This window comes from Podarcis pityusensis, assembly GCF_964106645.2.
Source record: "Podarcis pityusensis genome assembly, chromosome: 5".
Lineage (NCBI taxonomy): Eukaryota > Metazoa > Chordata > Lepidosauria > Squamata > Lacertidae > Podarcis > Podarcis pityusensis.
In genome coordinates, this window is record NC_138032.1 from 50,734,746 (window position 1) to 50,757,607 (window position 22,862).

General features: G+C 38.7%; 1 protein-coding gene across 3 annotated transcripts in view; it reads left to right on the top strand.

Moving 5' to 3' along the window:
- ATRNL1 (attractin like 1) overlaps positions 1-22,862 on the top strand; it is a 521,011-nt gene that overhangs the window by 97,369 nt on the left and 400,780 nt on the right. For all 3 annotated transcript variants that reach the window (XM_081005955.1, XM_081005957.1, XM_081005956.1), the window contains exons 9-13: positions 2,862-3,045; positions 3,659-3,813; positions 14,585-14,669; positions 16,309-16,517; positions 20,314-20,432. In XM_081005955.1, the coding sequence (XP_080862081.1) occupies positions 2,862-3,045; positions 3,659-3,813; positions 14,585-14,669; positions 16,309-16,517; positions 20,314-20,432 (752 nt within the window). The remainder of the gene's footprint in view (positions 1-2,861; positions 3,046-3,658; positions 3,814-14,584; positions 14,670-16,308; positions 16,518-20,313; positions 20,433-22,862) is intronic.

The following is a 22,862-nucleotide window of genomic DNA, read 5'->3' on the forward strand; positions in this document are numbered from 1 at the left end:
TAACACTTATAAGTACCTTTTTGAAAGAGAAAACAATCATGTTCATAGAATAACAATCGGGAATTATTTCTAGGCCTCTTCCTAAGAAGTAGTTAATGTAAGTGTTTCTAATACCACTTATGTCTCTTTAGACCAGTGATGGCCAAACTTGGCCCTCCAGCTGTTTTGGGACTACAACTCCCATCATTCCTAGCTAACAGGACCAGTGGTCAGGGATGATGGGAACTATAGTCCCAAAACAGCTGGAGGGACAAGTTTGGCCATCACTGCTTTAGACTATGAACCTGACAGCAGGAACTGTCTAGTTTTTGTGTACTGCTAGCCTTTTTTTGACTAGAGGTTTAGCTATAAATTCAATTAATTAATTACATGAGGCTGCTTTATAGATGGTGAAGGAGACAAATTTGGAAGTTGTTGAGACAGTCACTGCCTCTCAAGCTATCCACCTGTTTCTAGTAGACTGAGAATCTACAGACTTTGAAGCCTTGCAGCATAAAATGTAAATAATCTATGAATACTTTTTTTAAGTCATTCTGTAAAGTTGCTAAATCAGCTTTCATCTTACAATTTTGCTGAGTAAATTAATATTCAAGGTGCTACTTCACAGTATGAGAGACAACTCAACAACACATTTCCAGGCTAGCTTTTAGCTATGATTTCCAGTGCCAGAGTTCACATAGCTCAACAATATTGATGGGAATGGCAACAAACACAGAGACTTCTTAAGAAGTTTCTTTTATAGCTCTTTTCTCTATGTAGTTCATTTTACCCATAATCTTTTCTCCTGCTGCTATACTTAAGAAGAATTCACTAGCAAAAAGACACATAAACCTTATAAATCTAGCTATATTACATGTTGCCGAAGTGAAAGAATGCAAAATGGAAAACAGTACAATGCTTCATATGCATATAGGCTTATTCATCTTGGTCATATGAAAATATTTGTCTCTACTCTAGAGATCCAAACTAGGCAAACTCCGTTTGGCTTGATTCAGACTCAGCTTGGTAATTATGAGCTTTTTTGGCATGTGTTCAGAAAACAAATGCTCTCTTTCCTGAGTGTTATCTTCCAACTTGCATTGTTGCTGTATGCGTACTCATGATACTGTGTTCCCACTGGTGTATTGATAAAAATTGAAGTGCAGAAGCTCATGATGACAGCCGCAATAGCCATCTCCCAAGGAAAATCCTTATCCATGTTGCAAGGAGAGTCCAACTATGTAGGCAGCTGTATTGATCTATTATTACACCCACCCACCCACCCACCATCACGCTCACTTTATTAGGATCTCATGACTGTAACTGTATTGATAGTTACCTTGGAATAAGTAGTGTTTACTTCTGACAGCATCGCTGCAGCTTATAAAACTCCCTAGTAAAAGATTATCAGCCCACTGATATGCACATTTTAGCTTTTGATTAGAAACGCAAACAATATGCAAAGATATGCTAATGCTAGTGTGAAGAAGGAACCCTATCAAAGAAAAGGAAAACATAACCAGCCTCGTTGCACCTGGAAGGTAGCACACCTCCCAGGACAATCTGTTACCTCTGTATACTATTGCCTCTGCCCCCTCAGTAGAGAGTCACCTGCTGCCACCACACTTCTCTTCCTCTTCTGGGGAGTGGCAGTAATTGTTCTGTACACTGTACCTTCAACAGCCACCTCAGTGTATTCTGAGATCTGCAACTGCTGTCCTTGTTCCACTTGCCCAGAATCGGTGTCCGAGGTGAGGGCATATAATCAATTTTGCAGCTCTCGCGACACAGTATTAGTTGGATTGTGAAATGTGTTGAATTGCTCTTTTTATATTACTGTATAGGTTTTGTATGTTTTTGCTAGATGACTTCAAGCTTTCTTTTGGAGGAAAATGTAGGGATGCAAATATTAACACTGAAATGGAACCATTGTTTTCTTTAAATGCAACTCTTGTTCCAGTAAAGCTGGGAAGGCCAAGGAAATAATGGGGCCACCAAAAACACTGCTTCTGGAAATCAGTACAAAATTGTGAATATACTTACATTTGCTTTAAAATAGTGCAGAGAATGACCAATTCTTTACTTTTATATAACAGGACAATTTGGTCAATGTTTAAGTTAATATAATATATCATATAGAAAAAGAATCTAAGATACAATGGTACCTCGGGTTAAGAACTTAATTCGTTCTGGAGGTCTGTTCTTAACCTGAAACTGTTCTTAACCTGAAGCACCACATTAGCTAATGGGGCCTCCTGCTGCCACTGCGCCGCCAGAGCACGATTTCTGTTCTTATCCTGAAGCAAAGTTCTTAACCTGAGGTACTATTTCTGGGTTAGTGGAGTCTGGTAACCTGAAGCGTATTAACCTGAGGTACCACTGTATATCACTGTAAGTACTCACCTGTACAAAGCCCATATAAGCCAATGCATGTTTACAAAGGACAATTACAAAGGACAATTCAATTCAACTTGTGATTCCTCTTCTGTTATTGCAGCCTAACGGAGAATCCTCTGCATTCTAGCTATTTATTCTAAACAGGACCTAATATGTTTTGTCCATCTTTCATATGTAGAGAACTCTCTTCTTACACATAGTACCTGGTGAAGACAGTACCTGGTAAAGGTAGATGTTGAGGAGGGCACATGCTGCTTTAATTGCTAAATAAATTTGATAGTTAATATGAATTAATGTTTTAAATGCATTAAGATGAATTTTTATATATCTGAAGTACTTGGATAAAGTAATGTAGACAGGGTTTGGCATCAAGTTTCATAATTATTCTAAATTAATTACTTGATGAAAGAACTCTATGGTGTGAGAGTAACATTGTATTTGATTTCTTTCCCTTTTTCTTTTGCTATATTATTTTTCTTTCCAAGGGTCAAATTCTTGGCTTGTTCCTGAAACAAAAGGTGCAATTGTACAAGGTGGATATGGCCATACCAGTGTCTATGATGAGACAACAAAGTCAGTTTATGTTCATGGTGGATACAAAGCTTTGCCTGGTAATAAATATGGATTGGTTGACGATCTTTACAGATACGAAGTAAACAGCAGGACGTGGTATGATTCTTTTTTTCAAGTTGAAAATGAATGTAACATTATTTGATTTTTCATGTTAGGAAATAGCAAAGGATAATTCCTGTTATAACCAAATTGAGAAAGGGACACCATGCCCCTCAGGGCTCTTACATGGCTTTTGGGCAAGGTGTTGATTCCTCTGCTCATAGGTTGCTCACCCAGGGCTTTTTCTTCTTCAGGAGGTACTCAAGGGTATGCAGTACCACTACCTCTTTATTGTTATTGTTTAAAATTGTGGCACTTATTGTAAGAATTTCCCTTACTGGCACCTATTTTCCTAGAAAAAAAAGCCCTGTGCTCACCCCCTAGGAATTGAGAGCTTCTCAGTCTCCCAACGTAGAAAACAGCTTTTTCAGAGCATTAGAGGTTAATCCTCTGTTCACTCTTATCTCCAGAGTGAATTTGCTAGCCAAGATTTATGCCTGGCTATCATTAATAACCACATAATTATCTCTGTTGGCAGCCTGCCAACAAAAGAGGTTCAGTCTGCCATGTTCCTTCTCTGGAAATGGACTAAATGAAACCATTGTAATTTTTTTCTTAAATCCATATATACGTCCTTACATATATGTTCTCTCCTCCACCCGCACAATAGGACAATTCTGAAAGAGAGTGGTTTTGCAAGATATCTCCATTCAGCTGTCTTGATCAGTGGAGCTATGTTAATTTTTGGTGGAAACACCCATAATGATACTTCATTAAGTAATGGAGCAAAGTGCTTTTCTGCTGATTTCCTCGCCTATGATATAGGTAAGTAGTATATGTAAGAGTGAGTGTTTGAAATGTAAGAATTCTAGGCTTAATGTGTAAAGCATTGTTAATATTATTTTACATTCTCTCATTTTAAAAATGTGTTATGCTATGTTAAAATTAGTTTTAAGACATTTTTGCTACAATAGGACAGGCCACATTTTTATCACAACAGCATTGAGATAGATACAAATATGGAATGTTTGTGGAAGCAAAACCAATTTGTTGTTGCTTCAGGCTTATAACAACAGGAATTCAAGTCTCTCCTTTATTCAGTTATATAAATAGGATGCAACTGTTTACAACTGTTTAGTAATGTCTGCTACTTGAACTATTGCTATTGTGCTGTTAAAGTGGAAATAACACCATCCACAAAAACCTGTGGATAACACCAAAAATTCAATACATTATAAAGTCCACACCTTCTCCAAATTCTGTTATTTCCACTTTGGGTTCCAGTCCTGGCAGGTCTTTTCCTTAAATATATCCCTTCTTTATCACTTACCAGTTCCATAAATAAAGGTATTTCTGTCAGCATTGACCAGTGGTGTGTCTTTCTTGCATGCTGCATCATTCTAATGTGTCTGAAGTTGATTAGGCAAAGAGTTTTCTGTGTAATTGGTTCTCCCAGAAATAGTTCCTGAAGTCTGAATGAAATACTCGTTAACTACTGTTATACCCAGATGTAACTGACCTGCATGTTAGAATGCATGTCCCAGGTATGGTCTGACTTATATCTCATACCACCTTGCTGAAGCTAAGCAGGTCTAGTTCTGGTGACTGCCTAGAAACCACATGAATGCCACTTGAGGTTCTATGACAGAAGACATGTGGAATATAAATGTATGAAAATAAATAAATAAACATTTAATATCATAATGAGGTTGAAAATATACAGTTTAATTATATGAAAGCATTAGAGTTTTCTCAGTAATATAGTAATTCTCAGTAATATAGTACTTTACATGCTATGTAGTTTTTTCTTGGACACAAAGAAAGATATCATAATATGTGGTAATCTTAAAGACAAATAGCTAAAAGTAGATTTTTGAGCCCCCCCCCCCCATTGAGGTGGATTTCAGGAATATGGGAATGTAACCACATGGATGAGATTAGTAACAAATGGGAGGAAAGGGAGGTTTCTGAAACGATATAGGCTATAGAAAATACCAGCTGAGAAGTTGAAAGGAATAGGAACAATATAGCAAATGTGTGCTCCAATCTAAAGAGATCCATCTATATAAGCAAGCTTCTGTGTTTCTGTTAACAGCTGGATCAGGGGCAACAGGTGCAAATTGGATATGCACCTCAAAATTCATGCTGGAATGAGCATCTGAGTGTGAATGCCATCTTATCAGATATGCATTGCTTTCAGTGAGATATACATTGCTATCAATATTCTGGGAAAAATTATTGTGCCTAAACACATTAAGTGCTGCTAGACCTATATCAGATCACTAGTCTCCACAAGCAGTTCTGGTTGTCTCCAGAATGCATGTTGTAGAGTGGAAAGGGTGGATAGAGTCAAAGGGTCAAAGAAGTGGATAGAGAGAAATCCCCCCCCCCCAATAATACTGGAAGTTGGGGTCTTCCAATAACGTGAATGCTGGAAGATTCACAGTAGACTAAATAATGTAATTCATCACACAGAGCACATAGTTAAAGTGTAGAATTTACTCCCACAAGATGTAGTGATGGCTACCAACTTGGATGGCTTTAAATTTATGATGTTAGTAGCCACAATATTTATATGCTACCTCCACTTTTGGGAGAGCACTGTTAGCCTCAGGTTCTGTTTGCAAGCTTCCCATAGGCATCTGGACTAGACGGACCTATGGCCTAATCCTGCAGTGCTCTTTGTATGTTCTTACAAAGAGCACTGCAGGATCTGGAAAATCTCCACGTTTGGCATTCTCACAATCCTATTGAATTTTCTTAGCAAAAGTTATTGTTTATATTGGGGAGTAGGAAAATGTGCCTACTGTTAGTGACCCAGTCTTTTCTAATAGTTCTTTGATATTTGAAATCAGCATATACCCAGATGTTTTTGAAAACACATAAAGTGGGTCCTGATATGAAGTTTCAGATTATATTATTAAACTTATTAGTACTTTTTTGCCACAGGCAACTCACAGTGACTTACAAAAATATATATAATAGGTTTATTACATTTGTCACAGCCTCGTTAGCAGGACTTTATTAGACTGAGCTGAAGAAATATGACAGGAAGAAAGCCTTTCCTTAAATTGCTGTTTGCTTAAAAGTTTCCTGCTATGTACTTCAGTGTTGGTTTGTAGACTTAGTTTCTTTCTTTCTTTCTTTCTTTCTTTCTTTCTTTCTTTCTTTCTGATTTTGTTGATTTACAAAAGTGTGTGCAATGTCTCTCTCTCGTATTTCCCCCCCCCCATGTAACATTTTTACAAATCCGTTTCATTTGTTGAGACATTAGGAAGAAAAGGGGGAAAGAGCTGGAGTGGGGGGGGAAAGGTGGGTGTTTCTATTTTACTTACTATATGTAGAGTTTGGTGTCAGCGTTGCTTGTGCGGGTTCTTTGCTGTTCACTTGTGTTCCTTTGGTGGTGAGAGAGGCTGGGGTTGGCCTAGGGCTTGGTTTCTGAAGTGAAAAGAACACCAATGTAGACCAGTTCCCCTGAGCCAATTTTGCTTAAGCACACATCTTTACTCATGACATCCTATTTTGTTTCTTTCAACTGCCTGCATTATCGATATTTCAAATATCTTTGAATTTGATTACAACTTTAATACAGAGAGTTCTGTATTAATTTATTATGGGAAGAAGTATTGAATTGTGTAAAGGCTGTGTTTCTTCTTTGTAACACTGAATTAAAATGTGTAGGCCCCATGAGTCACTTCAATTGATTACCTCTAATGGTTATATTTTCTTGTCACATAATATAGAAATGGAAATCAACTACGTGTGTACTGGGACAGTCATGAATGTAATGCTAGACACTTTGCATAATTTATCTTTATTTTTTTTACATAAAAATTAACAATCTGCTTTATTTTGAAGACTGTAATGTTACATTATTTCTGCTCCTAGATAATTAAAGCACTTAACATATATTATATATAATTTTTACCAGTCTCATTTTCCATGCATTATTAATCTGATAGAATACAAATGGAACAGATATAATTTCTTTCTTATTTTAAAATTTATGTAAAGATTAATTAGATGCAAGTTTAATCTTCCACGCCATTCCCTTGGCCAGATTAAAAACATACTCCTATGTTTGTGAGTGAAAATTCTCACTTCTAAAAATAGCAATATGTGTACATCAGAGATAAGCAGTTTCACCCAAGTCCATTATGTGTTTGATTAAAAACAACCGTATTAATTCAGATGATACCCAAATTGCATTTTTAAAGCTGATAATAGCCCTGTAGTCCCTTTCCTTTGCCCAGGGCCTCACAGGTTAGTATAGATTTTAAACATAGGAAGTTGCCTTTATAGTAAGCCCAGCCATTGGTCCACTTAGCTTAGCATTGTCTACACTGACTGGCAGCAGCTCTCTGGGAAATAAGCCTTTCCCAGGCCTGCCTGGAGAAGCCAGAGGTTGTACCTGGGACAGTCAACTGAGTCTTCTGGGGGTGGGAAGTCACTCTAGAATCCTAAATGGAGTCTAGACCAACCTAGTGTAGAATTCAGCACCAGTACATGAATATAAGACTCAACGGTGGTTGGAAACTATTGATCACATACTTCTCTGCTTAAATGTTAGTTTCTACTTCAAATTCATGACAATTGTAGTTTAAATACACTAATTTAATGTAGCTACTGCTTTATTCTTCAGAGATACTCACTGTTACAGAGGGGCTGCTTGGCACCATCCTGCCCCTGCCTGGTCTGGATGTTTTTTGACCACATCAGTGTAATTTTTTGCCTGTTTGCCTGTTTGCTTTGTGTGCTTGAAGGTTAGAGTGAGGTGTTTGCTGATTGCTGAGGATTGTTATCTGATTACTAAGTGCAGCTAATATGTGTGTGGGCCAAAACCTTTACTGAACTATAAAGCAGACCAAGCTGTGTACAGTGAGGTCAATGCCAAAGAGGCAATGCCAAAGGGATTTTCTTCTTTGGGTCCTCACTTCAGGGATTCACAGGAGCATCCTCACAGGGATTCAAGGCCAGGTCCTGGAGGACAAGCAGGGCTGTTATCCCTGACCCTGCGTGAGAGGCTACATAGCCAGAGGCAGCAGGTGTCTGATTCTGGTGCAGTTTCCTTGAGCAGGAGGCAGGCAAACAAGTTTAGTTAATCTAATTACAGTCTTCTGCCTGGTACTGTAGGATGTGCTTGTTATTATTAGTCCTTAGCTTATCATCTTTGGCCCTAACACCTGTCCTGTACAAAGTGTTATTGGATGGTGGTGCTAAGATGTGTCTGGGTCTGTATGTGTCAGAGAGTTACAGTGATACCTCAGTTTCAGTGGTTGTGGGCAGGGAGAGATATAGTTTGGGTGGAGGGCTGATTACCATTTTGGGTGGAGGCCTAGATGTTTTGTCTTTGTTCCCCTTCTCAGCCCCTACACTCATTCAGCAGTTCATGGTATCCTTACACTGAGTCAGGTGGTGCTATTACTTAATGCCAGGTTGGCCCAGATCAAGACTATGCTCATCCATGATTTGATTGTGGATGAAAGGGCTGACTTGGACTTGGATGGATGAGCTGGGTGGCCCTGATCTAACTCAGCTGTGCCACCTGGGTACTTGGTATAGTGTGAGATCAGACTGAAAGGTTGAGGGGGTGGCTTCCCTGATTGAGCTGGTTGAAACAGTTTTCAGTGTGGTGTTGGATGACTCAAGGGTGATAATCCACACATAGACTTCTATTGGGCTAGCTTGAGACTTAATGGCTTCAGTGGCAACCATGAGGCTTCCTCAAAGAGTCTTCTCTCCAACATATCAAGCAGGGCATGCCCTTGATGTAGTCTTTCCCCCAAATAATAAGAAAGATGGACTGAAAGTATAGCATGCATTGCTCTCCCTTGTTATGACTGGACCATTGTTTGGTGAAGTTTGGGTTGCGAAAGTTGAATGTTTCCTTGGGAGCAAGCTGCATGAAGACTAGACAAATGGTGCAAGTCTCACTACAAAATCTATCAATCATAGGTCAGTGCTCATAATCCTGCCTACCTGGCAGTGTGGGCAACAAAGAGGGCTTACTCCACAGCCTACATTGCATCCTTGCAATGACAGGGAAAGGACCCCTGGAACCTTTGAAGGACATGCTGTGACTGACTGGCCTCACATTTTGATGACAAAGTTGCTCAACATCAGAGTGACCTTGACTCAGCCTGGGGCCCACACACCGAAGGAACTGTCCTTTTCCATGTGTTCACAGTGTATGACTTAAGGAAATCTGTGACACAGAACATGGCCTTTACCACATTTGGTTGCATTTGTGAAATGACCTGCCCAATGAGGTTCAGAGCTATTCTGCTTCTATGACTTTCTCCTCTAGTAAGCCTTTGGCTGGTGAGTAAACAGTGTTGCTTCTATGGATGATTTTTTTTTTTTTTTTGCAATGCTTATTTTCTGAAAGTTGCTTTGACATTTGGAGAGATATGGTAAGAATGTTTTTAAATAAACCCAAGCTGCCAACATGTTGCTTTATGACTCTAAATACTAGAAACTTACCGTACATACTCGAGTATAAGCAGACTTTTTCAGCACATTTTTTATGCTGAAAAAGCCCCCCATGGCTTATACTTGAGTGAGGTGGGTGGAAGCGGCGAAGGGACGAGTGGCCCAAAAGGGAGCCCTTTCTTGCCGCTGGTCCCGCCACCGCCGCCCGCCTCTCGCAAAGGCAGGCATCTACCGGGATATACCATATTTTTCGCTCTATAGGACGCACTTTTTCCCCTCCAAAAATGAAGGGGAAATGTGTGTGCGTCCTATGGAGCGAATTCAGGCTCCTTGGCTTCGCCACGATGTGCCTGACCTGAAAGCCGGAGGAGGAACAGAAGGGTCTCCTTCTGTTCCTTCTCCAGCTTCACTGAAGGGGCGCTGCACCTTCTCCCTCTCTGCGCAACACCTCTCCTGTGAAGGAGAGGCGCTGCGCAGAGAGAGAGAACTGTGCAGGACCCCTTGAGCAACGCGCCTGTCCTGGAAGCCCGAGGAGAAACAGAAGGGACTCCTCCTCCGGCTTCGCAGCGTCCTGGAAGCCAGAGGAGGAAAAGAAGGGTCTCCTTCTGTTCCTTATCCAGCTTTGCTGAAGGGGCGCTGCGCCTTCTCCCTCTCTGCGCAGTGCCTCTCCTGTGAAGGAGAGGCGCTGCACAGAGAGAGAGAACTGCGTAGCGCCCCTTGAGCGACGCGTCTGTCCTGGAAGCCCGAGGAGGAACAGATGGGTCTCCTTCTGTTCCTTCTCCAGCTTCGATGAAGGGCGCTGCGCCTTCTCCCTCTCTGCGCAGCGCCTCTCTTGTGAAGGAGAGGTGTTGCGCAGAGAGAGAGAAGGCGCAGCGCCCCTTGAGCGACGCGCCTGTCCTGCCTTCTGCCTTAGCCCTGCGCAGCCTCTTCGGGCAGGGGGAGCCTTCATCCCACTGCCCTGAAGAGGCTTGGCGCGGTTATCCCAGAAGCCAGAACAGCCACACGGTATCCCAGAAGCCAGATCCCTCTTTCTGTTCTGGCTTTTTTTCTTTTTTCTTGTTTTCCTCCTCCCAAAACTAGGTGCGCCCTATGGTTCGGTGCGCCCTATGGAGCGAAAAATACGGTAGTCTACCTGAAAACCCTTATGTATGCCACCCTGAGTTCCATCATGAGAGTGTAATGGAGAAATATTTTGGAGGGGGTCCAGGTTTCTGAGAAAAGCTTTTAGAATTTCATATTTTGCTTTATTAAGTACCGTATATACTGGAGTATAAGCAGACCCAAATATAAGCCGAGGCTCCTAATTTTAGCACAAAAAACTGGGAAAACTTATTGACTCGAGTATAAGCCGGTTCACCACACCACAAACCTGGTGGTGGTGGCAGTAGAGGAAGAACAAGCAGCCCGAAAGGGCTGGTTTTGGGCTGCTCGTTCTTCCGCAACTGCCACCGACAGTGGCAAAGGAGGAGGCAGGAGCAGCCCGAAAGGGCTCCTTTTGGGCTGCTCGTTCCTCTGCCGCAGCCTCTGCCGCTCGCAAGAGCAGGCATAGGAGCCACAGTTGGGAGAGGCACAGCGCAGCGCAGTGCCTCTCCCAACCGCAGCTACTGTGCCTGCCCTTCTAAATTCTAAAAGCTTTTCTCAGAAACCTGGACCCCCTCCAAAATATTTCTCTATTACACTCTCATGATGGAACTCAGGGTGGCATACATAAGGGTTTCCAGGTAGACTATATCCCGGTAGATGCCAAAGAATTTGATGCTAGTTCATAAGAGCATGATAAAGTGGCAAGGTGTTGGGGTTTTTGTGTATGTATAAACCATGGGTTTATAAACTTACATTAGGTTTACTGAAATGAATCTAATATAGTTTTTCTTATATGGAAGGAAGTTTCTGTACTGTAACTGGTGTTTTGTCAATTACTTTATTTTTGTTTGTGTTTAACTGTTTCCTTTCTTGGTATTAAAATAGATTTTTCACAGCTGAAATAGAGGTGCTCCATATCTTTTTAAAGCAACAATTAATATCAATATTGCCACAAACCCTTACTCATGTTGATAAGAAAAAATGGAGTGGGGGGCGACCTACCTTTGTACAAAAAGATTGTAATTGAGTGAATTGTTGACCTGTTTTCTCCCAAAATGTAAAGTAGCAGTTGCAATTAATTACATTTTATGTATTTGTGAGTACTTAGAAGTCATAAATTTAGCTCTGGTGCAATCTGCAGCAGCAAATTGGCTTTAGTGCTCCAGCATTAGAAAAGCAACATCATACCCATATAGGACACTAATTGCTTCATTTAGTTGAGAAAACCAAGCTTCTTTGTTTTTTAAGGGTGTTTGGGGGAGAATCTTTTGTTATATGTAGGCTGTAGTGTAGACTGTTATACCTGTAGTTAAAATTTATTGTATGCTATTTCAAACAGGCCTGGCTTTGTGTTTTGCTGAGAAAGGGCCCTTTTTTATGACACGAATAAAGACAGGGATTTATTTGACATGAAGTAAACTGGAAAAGAAGTTTCCTATACTTGTGCCAAACTTCAACGATATTTTATTTGTTGTCTTGCCATCCAGAGTCCTGAAGCACTAAGCCAAACAAACAGATATTTTAAGTCCACAATGACTGATGTTACCTGGTAGTCCCCGGCACAGACAAGCTGGAAGTAATTTTTTATTTTCAGTGAAACTCAATTATCTGAATGTAATGTGTGCACCTCCTATAATTTCACTCTAGTGCAATGCTTTATAAAATACCATTTATAATTAGTTGAATTTCTGAGGTCTCTGAGGTCACTTTGATCAGAGAAGGTGTACACATACTAATAAATTTACCTTGGAAATATATGTATTTGGAATATATGTCTAAAGCGAACAGACTTGTATACATTTTACACTGTCTAAACGTTCACATGATTTGCCTTAGGCAAGGACTGGTTGAAACTGGTTGCACAGAAGACAAATAATATTGTAGCCTGTGTTAAGTGTATATCTGCTTTGAAATGAATGCACTTGATGTGAATGAATATGTGCTTCATAGAAAAGCTATACTCGGGATTTTTAAAGCTAAGCAAAACTATTTTTCTAGCATAGAGCTCTGTTCAATGTTCAGCAGTTATTGAGAAGGCTAGGGAAGATAAGAAGAAAGGCTATTTATATCATGTTTCTTTTTCTTTCTATACTCTATTGAAAAGACCTGCCAGTTTGACAAATAACATGAGCAAGCAAGGAATTATTATATCTGGAGGCTGCAAGGTTTCCTTATCTTAAACTTGGCTTTTAATAATTATATTTGTGTGGTTTTTTTGGTCAATGCTAAATCCCACCTTTTTACCCCCTAAGAAAAAGAATGCAAAGAAAGCCCTTGAGCTGGCCTGCCGCCTGATCAAATGAAAATGTATTGTGTGTGTGGCTTTTATTTGCAGGCTTCCCCCCCTCCCCGGTCACTATACACATAGATCTTCTTATGTGCTCCAGTAAGCTGTCTGAAACATCCACTGAAATATAGGAACTGGAAGACACTTGAATTTATAGCATAATTGAAGGATCTTGCTGGGAAGCTGTTGTGATAAAATATGTCTGCCTTGTATAGTTCTCATGAAAAAATGTTCCTGAAATAGAATTCATAATTGTTCATCACTTTTATTTTCCTATAAATAATATAACTATCTAAGGCTCATGCAATCTAAATAGTATAAGTGCATCTAGGGGTTTCATGCATTGGAATATGGGAAATACACAACCCGTTCTTAATACCACCCAAGCCTTGTCCTGCACCCATTCATTGTTGCGCTATTATTGGTGGTGACATTCTTTTAATGCTCAGACATTCCTGCTGCTACTTATTACTGCATGTCCCACTAATAGGAAGATAGTGACATTATGAACCACAGTAATCTTGGCAGGTTCATAGTCTACTGAGGAGTCTAGGTGAAGGTTTTTAATTGACACATTCTAGTTTTTTATTTGCACAGGTGTTGAGCCATAAGGCAGACCGATAACTTGCTTTCTGCGAGCAAGAAAGGGCCTGAAAGGGTGTGTGTTGATGTTGAAGGATAGCATAGCTTCTGGTCAGAGGCCATAACTGCCTGATTTAATATGGAATCATTGAATGAAAGGACTAGCAAGGGCATGAGACCACGAAAGTGAGAATCTTGGACAAAAATGGAGATAATGTAGATTGGTTGCAGAGTTATGTTGTAGTGTAAATATTGATCTGGTTTGCTTAGGATAAGTGTTCTCAGGAAGTGAGAATTGAACCAATGCATCTGAGATAGCACAACAGCAACCAGACTTTGGTTTAGGATGGGGATGGGGAACTTGTGGTCCTTCATATGTTGTTGGTACTCCAGCTCCTCTCAGCCCCAGACAACCTGACCAATGATTAAGTATGATGGTCCTCCAGTTTTGGTTTAGGACCTCTGGTAGTATACTTCTGAGATTTTAATGCTATTTCATGTTAAGGATTTAAAAAAACAAAACCACATTTAATGAGGATTTTATCACATTGCAAAATACGCTGCTGTTATAGTGGTGTGTGAACTAAAAAAACCCCTTCAAAATGAAAGCCTCCTTCATCTTAGCAGCACATCAGTATGATTATTTGATTATCAGTATTTAATAAGGCATCACTTTGTGTCTATTTGAAAAATCGATGGCATCTTCAAACATGCCACTATACTCAGATCCCTTAGAGCAAGTCCAATCCTTTTACAACAAGGAATATGACACACAACATCGGATGATTGAACAGTGCTATTCCTTCACACTTCCAGTTTGGTTTTATTTATGAATTTATTTAGAACAGGAATGAGCACCTTCTTCAGCTGGATCCTCCCCAACCAAGTAGCTGGGGGCTGGACAGCCCTGGCCATTATGTCACTGCTGAATCCCCACATCTTGGCTGGGTATCCTTTCAGTACTAAAAGTGAGAAAATGTTGGAGGTCTTTCTGGTTACACAGAAGCTTCTATGGGAAGCTTCCTTTAACCTATCATACATGTATGTGCCTTATGTCCTTATTTTGGGGAGGGTGCATATGAAGTACTTGGGACAAGTGAAAGTAAATGCTAGTGGTTGTTGATTTCAAAATGTCAGTTATTTCTAATACTGAGCTATATCTTCTTGAACCTTAGTAAGAGGAAATCATATTATCTTACCTTGTCTTACTAGCTTGTGATGAATGGAAAATTCTTCCAAAACCTAATCTTCATCGTGATGTGAACAGATTTGGTCACTCTGCAGTTGTCAGCAATGGGTAAATATACTTTTCTAAAAATGAGTCAAAAGAAAATAAACATATTCTAACACATTATCTTAAATATACATTTTTAATGAACAACTGATGTTCTTTGTTATCTTATTAATGATGAGCTTATGAAAGCCAGAGTTTTGTACTCTACTTGAACTGGGAAGACCTGAAATAAAATCCTCATTTAGCTATGAAGTTTGCTGGGTATTTTCAGCCATTTACTTTTATTTTGGCCTAATATGGCCTCTCAACACCACTGTGAAGACAAAAGGGTCATGGGAACCTCTGTTTCATTGAACTGACTCCCTTGGTTTGAGGGGGTGGGCTGCCAATTTTGTTCACCTGATTGAGAAGATAGAGAAAAAAGAGCTGAAATTGTTTGGATAGGATCTACAAATCTTATGCTATGTTATTTATTTCATTTAAATAGTTACGGAAAGTCTTTCTATGTAAAGCTCTCTCATTGTGATTTACATGATACAAATTTCCAAAATATAACAGTAATACAAAATATAAATAAAAAATAATTTCAAAAATAACTTTATGCTACATCAAGTTTAAAAGTATAATGATTAAATTTGGAGTTTGATATTTCTTGGTATACCTTGGAACAAAAGTATGTTCAATTATAATTAGCTTCCTGACCTTGTTATTACACTGGGGTGGGATTAAAGCAGTGATAATGTACCGGTATATAGTTAGCATACACAAGAATATTGGAAGCTGTTTGAAATCGATACCATTGATATACTATATTCATCAGTGCTTGAGGGGCAGGAGAGGTGAGAGGAAGTGGAAGAGTTTCATTTCAAAGTATGCCAGAGTACAATTTGTTCTATGCGTCATTTAGCACCTTTATAAGAACTGTATAATCTATTGGATAACAAGCATGGATTGGTATACATACAATAAAATAATTGTAGTTGTTTATCACTACCATGATCCTGCTGGCCAATTTTTAGACAGTTCTACCCTACAGTTCCACATGATACAGATCTTACTGTTCAAGAGTGCTATCAAAGCTCTGGAAGAGTTTATTGGGTGCTACAGGGGACTTTTGGGGGAGGAGGGAAAGAAAAAGATTGGTTGTGCAGGCTGCCTACCACTCCCACAAGTGGATACAGCCTGCTATAAATGATGTCAAAACTCCTAATAAATGTGAACATACTTTCAAAAGAGTTTTCAAATATTCTTTGTAACTTGATGCACGGCAGAGGCAGACAGGCACTCAAACAGACAGCTTCAACTTTCTTCAAGACTCAGAGAGCTGCTTTTGAAAGTGCCTGCCTCACCTGGATCAAATGATTTTTTTGAAATTTTTGTGTAAGCCTATTCTGTATAGCATTCTGGGATTACATTCATTGAAAAAGTGTGAGATTGTTTTAGGTTCACCAGAGAATGTGAGCTACAGAGTGTCAGGCTAGGCTTCTCTGCCCCCTCCATCACCCTATATATTTTATTTTATTTCTTTTTGATGCTAACCAAAACAGTGGGATCTTCTGAAAGAAGGTTAGCTACACACTTCTTAGGACTAGTAAGTGTGAATACTCTCTCACATAAAATGGAGATGGCAAATGAGGCAAGAGTCGTGGCCTTGGATGATTCATGTCCTAAAATCACAATATTACTTTCTATTACTTTATAGGTCCATGTATATATTTGGAGGTTTTTCAAGCGTTCTGTTAAATGACATCCTTGTGTACAAACCTCCCAACTGTGAAGCATTCAGAGATGAAGAGCTTTGTAAAACTGCTGGGCCAGGGTTAAGATGCTTATGGAACAAAAACCGCTGTGTGTCGTGGGAATCTGGTCATGCTAACAACATTCTTAGGGCAAAGTGTCCCAGAAAAACAGGTAAGTGAATTGTCCCTTGGTAATTATTATTTTAATCATAGCAATGATAGCAGTGCTATGATATCATAGCACTTTCTACAAGTTTAACAAAATGCAAGTATAGACGGATTGGGACTGCATGTGCTGGTGCTGCTCTGTAAATATATTCCGATTGTGAATTTAGAAACAGTTTGATAGTGTTATATAAATATTCTTAGTATATTATTAGCCTATGTGTTGCTTTATGTTTATCAGATTGTTCTGTTTTGCAACACAGGGGATTTTTGTTGTTGCATAACTCTGTAAATATATTCATCAGGAGGTGTCAAAGTTCCTACATGTGTACATGTGTACCAACTGTATAGGTAAGATCCATGATTGCGCAGGCAGAATCTGTACATGTAGCATTGGTATGCATAGGCTCTCTTGCATTTCTGATGAATGCACGTATGGGACAGGGCCAGCAGCCATAATCCCACTTCCCCCTTTCTATGCAGGTTCTGTATAAATTTGAAAGGTATTCCTAGAAATGTTTATTAGCATCTATAAAGGTGTTTAGTCCCAGATAAAAAAAGAATCAATGTAGATATATTATTTTAATAATATATTTATTTATACCCTGCCTTTTTCTCTGACAGGGATTCAAGGCATCTTACAGATGAAAATAAGCACAGCTAAATATATAATTCCTTTCATAAACTGAATATGATTTACCTCTGCTGAGTGCCATATAAAGATATACATACATACATACATCCTTTTATTTGTATGCCACCTTTATATTGTTAAAACCATGCTCAAGGAGACTTACAACAGGAAAGAAATTGCATAATTACAACTATAAAAAGTGTTAAGTTGTGGGTGAGCATATCAGACGACACAGAGATTCTTCAAACAGCTCTTGTTTATTCACAGGCCAGAACAGAACTGAACTGAAGGGTTCAGCCAGCCTGCTTATATAGAGCTCCACTACAACGCAACTATAACCATTTTCTGTAACTATCCAATCACTGAACGTCACTTTTAATCCCCTATTTGCATATGTGGACCTGAGTGAAAACTATCTACAGTATCCCCCTGCTGGCCCAGGGTGAGAACTTCAGTACATAACAAAAAGAAATAGTCAAACAATAAATAAAACACATCAAAAAATACACAACCAAATTGAATAATGTCCATATTAAATTAGTACAGTGGTACCTCAGTTTAAGAACAGCCCTGTTTACGAACTATTCGGTTTACAAACTCCATAAAACCGGAAGTAGTGTCCCGGTTTGTGAACTTTACCTCGCTCTAAGAATGAAAGTCGAACAGTGGAAGGGCACTGGCGGCGGGAGGCCTCATTAGGGAAAGCGCACCTCGGTTTAAGAACGGTTTCGGTTTAAAAACGGACTTCTGGAACGGATTAAGTTCGTAATCCGAGGTACTACTGTACTTGAAGTTTGTAGATTACCATCAATTTCCTTCAGTATTATTTTAGTAGTTCATTAGGAAATATACCAGTATTGAAAGAAAAAATAACAACCTCACAGTCTTTTATCCATAAATATGCAAGTGAAGGCCTGTGCGCAGGACTTTCTGGCCCATTCTGCCACTGTATAGCTCCTGTAGCCTTGCCCCACCAACTGTTCTTGAGGGAGCTGCTCTAGGAGAGAGGGGGTAGTGGAGATGCAGCAGGAAGGAGTAATTAGTAAAAGTTGGGGAGAGGGGGGTTTAGAATCAATAAGGATTAATTCTACTGTAGCGCATTAATATTATAAAGATACAGTTCATTTCTTTTAAAAAACAGTTAGAAAAGGTAAAAAAAAAATATTGCAAGGGAAACAGCTCAAAGCATGTAAAACCGGAAAATATTTGAGAAGTAGTATGAATTGGGGATGATATATTGTAAGGGCTTTTTCAGGGCACAAGAAGATACTTCTTGAATAAGGACAAAACAGTTCTTTAGTTATTGAGAACCTCATAAATAAAAGGTAAAGAGATGAGATGTGAATACTGGACTGAAAGGTGAGGTAAAATGAAAGGTCTTTGAAAAGTGTAAGAGTAAGGATGAGATGCTTCAAAAGCATAAAGAAAGGCCATCATGGGCTTTGTGATAAGGAGAAGAGTTAGAAATGAATGTGTCAAGGATCAGAATGTAATAAAGGATTTCAAATATAGGAGAGAGTGTGATGACATGATTGAAGCAGGAGGCTGCAGCTGAATTTTGACGTAAATTTGGTTCAGGCAGGTGGCTTTTTTCCTGAAGTAACCTCTTGATAGTATTTCATGGTCTGCTTCTCATGGTTTTCCTTGGTGAAATGATTAAAATGATTGCTCCTCTTTGAGCTTGTACAACGCTTGTGATAAATTAAACTTTTCTATGAATACTTTAAGACAGATTTCATTTTATTTTGAGTCAAGCAGGCCTCTTTTTGAACACTGATTTAAATCCTACACGTTGATCTCTCAATAGGTCCTTTTCTAACAGAACCTCTTTTTATTAGCCTTTTGTATGGTTAAGCCCATTCCTGTAGTGTAGCTGAAAACCAGTGAGACACAGTTATTTCTGATCCACAAGTTTACTTAATAGCATTTCACCTGCCAAGGTACTGGTAGAATACGACCTTCTGAGAGCACACTAAACTGCAGTTCAGCATTCAAGTTGCATTCCCAGTATTCACAACATTCCCAGACCTCACCCACCTTACATTTGGAGTCACTTAACTTGTAGCTACTCCATTGCTTCCAAGACTTCTGTGTTTATCTAGGACTTTATTTCCTGAAGAAAACCCACCCTCCAAATATATTGTTTGTCAGCAAACTTTTTATCTCTTTACCTCTCCCTTTCTCACTATTTTAGCATTATACATCACCGTCATCATCATCATCAGTAGTAGTAGTAGTAATTTTTTTTTATTTTGTGAACCACCCTGAGACCTGTGAGTATAGGGCAGTATACAAATTTAATAAATCATAATAGATAAATAAAATGTGTGTCAATGGCAGCTATAACTGAAGCCCAGCATAGGTGTTACAAATTAAATGGCTATAGTCTGCATGCCAGTTATATGCTTCATGATGTCCACCTGAAACGTGATATATATTGTAAATAAATAAACATTTAGCTTTGCCTGGGGAGATCTGGGTTCAAATCCCCTTTTGGCCATGAAGCACAGTTGGTGTCTTGGCCCAGCTGTGATTTCACAGCTTAACATTTTCATAGCGTTGCTGTGAGTGTAAAATGAGGCAAAGGGGCACAAAGTTCACAACTCTGACCTTTTTTTCATATTTGGATATATGTCTTTGGCTCACCATAGGGTTACAAAATAGGTAGAAGATGTGGCCGACCACTATCTCAGGGGCTGGCTCGGTTCTGGTGATACACAAGTCAGCCACAGAAAGCATCCATTTTGCTTAGTTTCTCAGTCCAGGTAAATGCTTGTTTTGAATTGTGCAATAAAGTAAAATTAAATAGCCATCCCCATTTTGCTAAATAAATGAAGAAGACAGCACAAAAAATAGTTTCTAGCACATTTGTATACAGTATTTGGGCACATCTCATGCTTTGGATTTTGTTTCAAGAAGGATTTTTTTTTTCATTGGCAGAAATCCTTCAAGAAAAGTGTTTCAGACAGATAATGGGGTATAAATAACATATAGTTAACATGTTTAGCTTCATGTTAAGAAACTTTATTCTCAGACTGAAGGTCATACTTACAATGAATAAATGCTGGATATTGTTTCCAGCAGCTGTTAAAAAATGCGTGAATTAAAAAGTGCAACATCTTTTGTCTCTCATCTTGATGCTTCACCATGTCTTTTGTTTGTATTATAGCTGCGACAGATGACAGATGTTATAGATATGCAGACTGTGCCAGCTGTACTGCCAATACAAATGGCTGTCAATGGTGTGATGACAAGAAGTGCATTTCTGCAAACAGTAACTGCAGTGTGGTGAGTATTTATATGTGGCAGTTTCATTAATGACACTGCTTTGTAACCATTTATTTGCTCTTTTGGTGCCTTCAAAATGTAAATGTCACATTATAATCAGATGCTTGAAATACATACGAAATAAACTTCATCATAAATTAATTGCGAAGACGTATAATATAATTGGAAAGAGAAATAATGAAAGTAATAGAACCACCTGCTTTACAAATTGCTTTGGCCAATCAAGCACATAGTTTAAGCCTTAGCTGACAATCCACATCATCTAGAATTCTCTGAAATATTATTACATGGCCATTTGGGAATTGCGGGGTTATCATCTAGGAAAAAGTACACCTGAGCTACCTCTTATTCATCATCATCTTCATCTTAAAAGCCTTGTCTAAACTACTGGATTTCCAGACATAGCAAAGTTTATGAATATTAAGTAGTTGTTCAGTCTTTCTCAAAAGAAGAATATAATAAAAATCCTTAACTATTGTAGCTAATCTTAAAACTTTGTTCACTATGGATATATCCAAAAAGTTAAACAAGTATGGCCTAAAGTGCAAGTGCACTTCCAGCATGACTGCTCTTGGATGCCTCCTTAATGAAAGGTAGAGGGTTGTGATGCAAGTTCTTGGTGGTGGTCTCCCATTTATTGAACTGGTGGTTATATTTATACATCAGTTGAAAATATTTTTGCTTTTCCAGGCTTTTGGTTCATAATTGGTTTTCTGTTGGTGTGTGTGTGTGGTCCCTTTAGGTTTTACACTGATGTTCTGTTGTACTTTCATGTAATGTAATGATTTTATGGCTTTTTAAATTTTAGACGGTAGTTTAATGATTTCTTATATGAAGCTGTGCTGTGCTCTGGACTGGAGGAAGTCCAGGGTATAAAGAGATCAGAATAAATAAATAACATTTACAGGATGAGTTTAAGATAGAGCCACTGAAGATATACATATTATATTAAGTTTATGTATCTTGAACTAAAATATTGTTCTTAAATAAGAACTAATATCAGTTTTTAAAGTGTGCCAATCTTCACTGTCCTTGCTGTTAAAATAGCTCTCTGGGATAGTTCAGTGTTGCCCACCCTGAGCTGGGATTAAAACAGATACATGGCCTCCAGTTTAATGCTATACTTGCTTACTCAGCTGTAATTCCCATTGAGTTCAATGGGAGCTTAACTCCCGGTAAATGTGTTTAGGATTTAAGCACAGATCACCTAGTGAATTTAGGGACATTGTCCTGTGTTTTTGTTTTTGTTCTGCTACCTTGAATGCACGTGGCAATATATGGTAAATGAGAATATTAATTTAATCATTTAATTTGTGAGATACAGCAATAGTGACACATTTAGGGATTTGCAATTCTCCACGTTTATAAACGGAGATATATATATATATATATCCATCCCCACAGTTAACTTTAACATAACAATGTGAATACATTAATATTTCCTCTTATTACTATTAAGTTGTGTTTTTAAAAAATGTTTTCATGGCTTCACGTGTTTTCTATAGTATATAAAACTGTTAGTAAGAAAATGAAGGGGGAAACATCTACCACTACTTTACTTTTTTGCATTTTAAAAAAAGATTCCACCTTTGCACCTGCCCCTAACCACCCTGATACATGTTCCCTTGAGAAGAAACATGCAGATTATTATCAAAAGTGATTGACTTTACTTATGTGTTATCGGTGGCATACAGTAGTGCTTTTGACAGCAGAGTAAAATTACTTGCGATAAGGCAAACCCTCTGAAGCACATCAAAATGCTGTGGGTATTTTTCATGAGTTGATAAAAACATTTATAGCAATGATAAATATTTCTCTTTTAAAAGCAAACAAATATTAGAAAAAACTGCATGTAATGATTTTTGAAAAGAAAGTTCCAAATCTCTGGTTATGTGATATTTCATACATGGTGCTTAGAAATGCAAAGGTAAAAAAATCTAGATAGGAAATGAAAAAAAGAGAAGGACTAAAGCAAGAATATTACATTACAAGTATATATCATTTAAGGCCTGTTAGGCAAGGACAGCTGGATAATGAACAGAAATTATACTTTAGACTTTCCCCACATCATATATTATCTTTATTGAGAAAGCAATGAAGCTGAAATTCCAAACAGGTCAGGAATGCTAAACCGCAGAAAACATAGTTGAAATGTAAAGTGTGTTAAAGCTCATCTTGCTTAATCATTTGCTGTTGCCTGCAGCCCACTGTTTTACCTTCAAAAAACAGACCTGGTCCATTTTATACCCTACACATGGCAGTAGGTACACAGTGCCAGTGTAGCTCTCTGTGTGCACACGATGGGGGGTATATGTGTTCCCAATCTGGGTGTGTGACAGGGGATTCCTTTCCGCTTGTAGCTGTGTTCAATATACAGAAATGTGGTATAAAACTAGATTACCTCCCAAGCTTGTGAATAATGTGAATGAT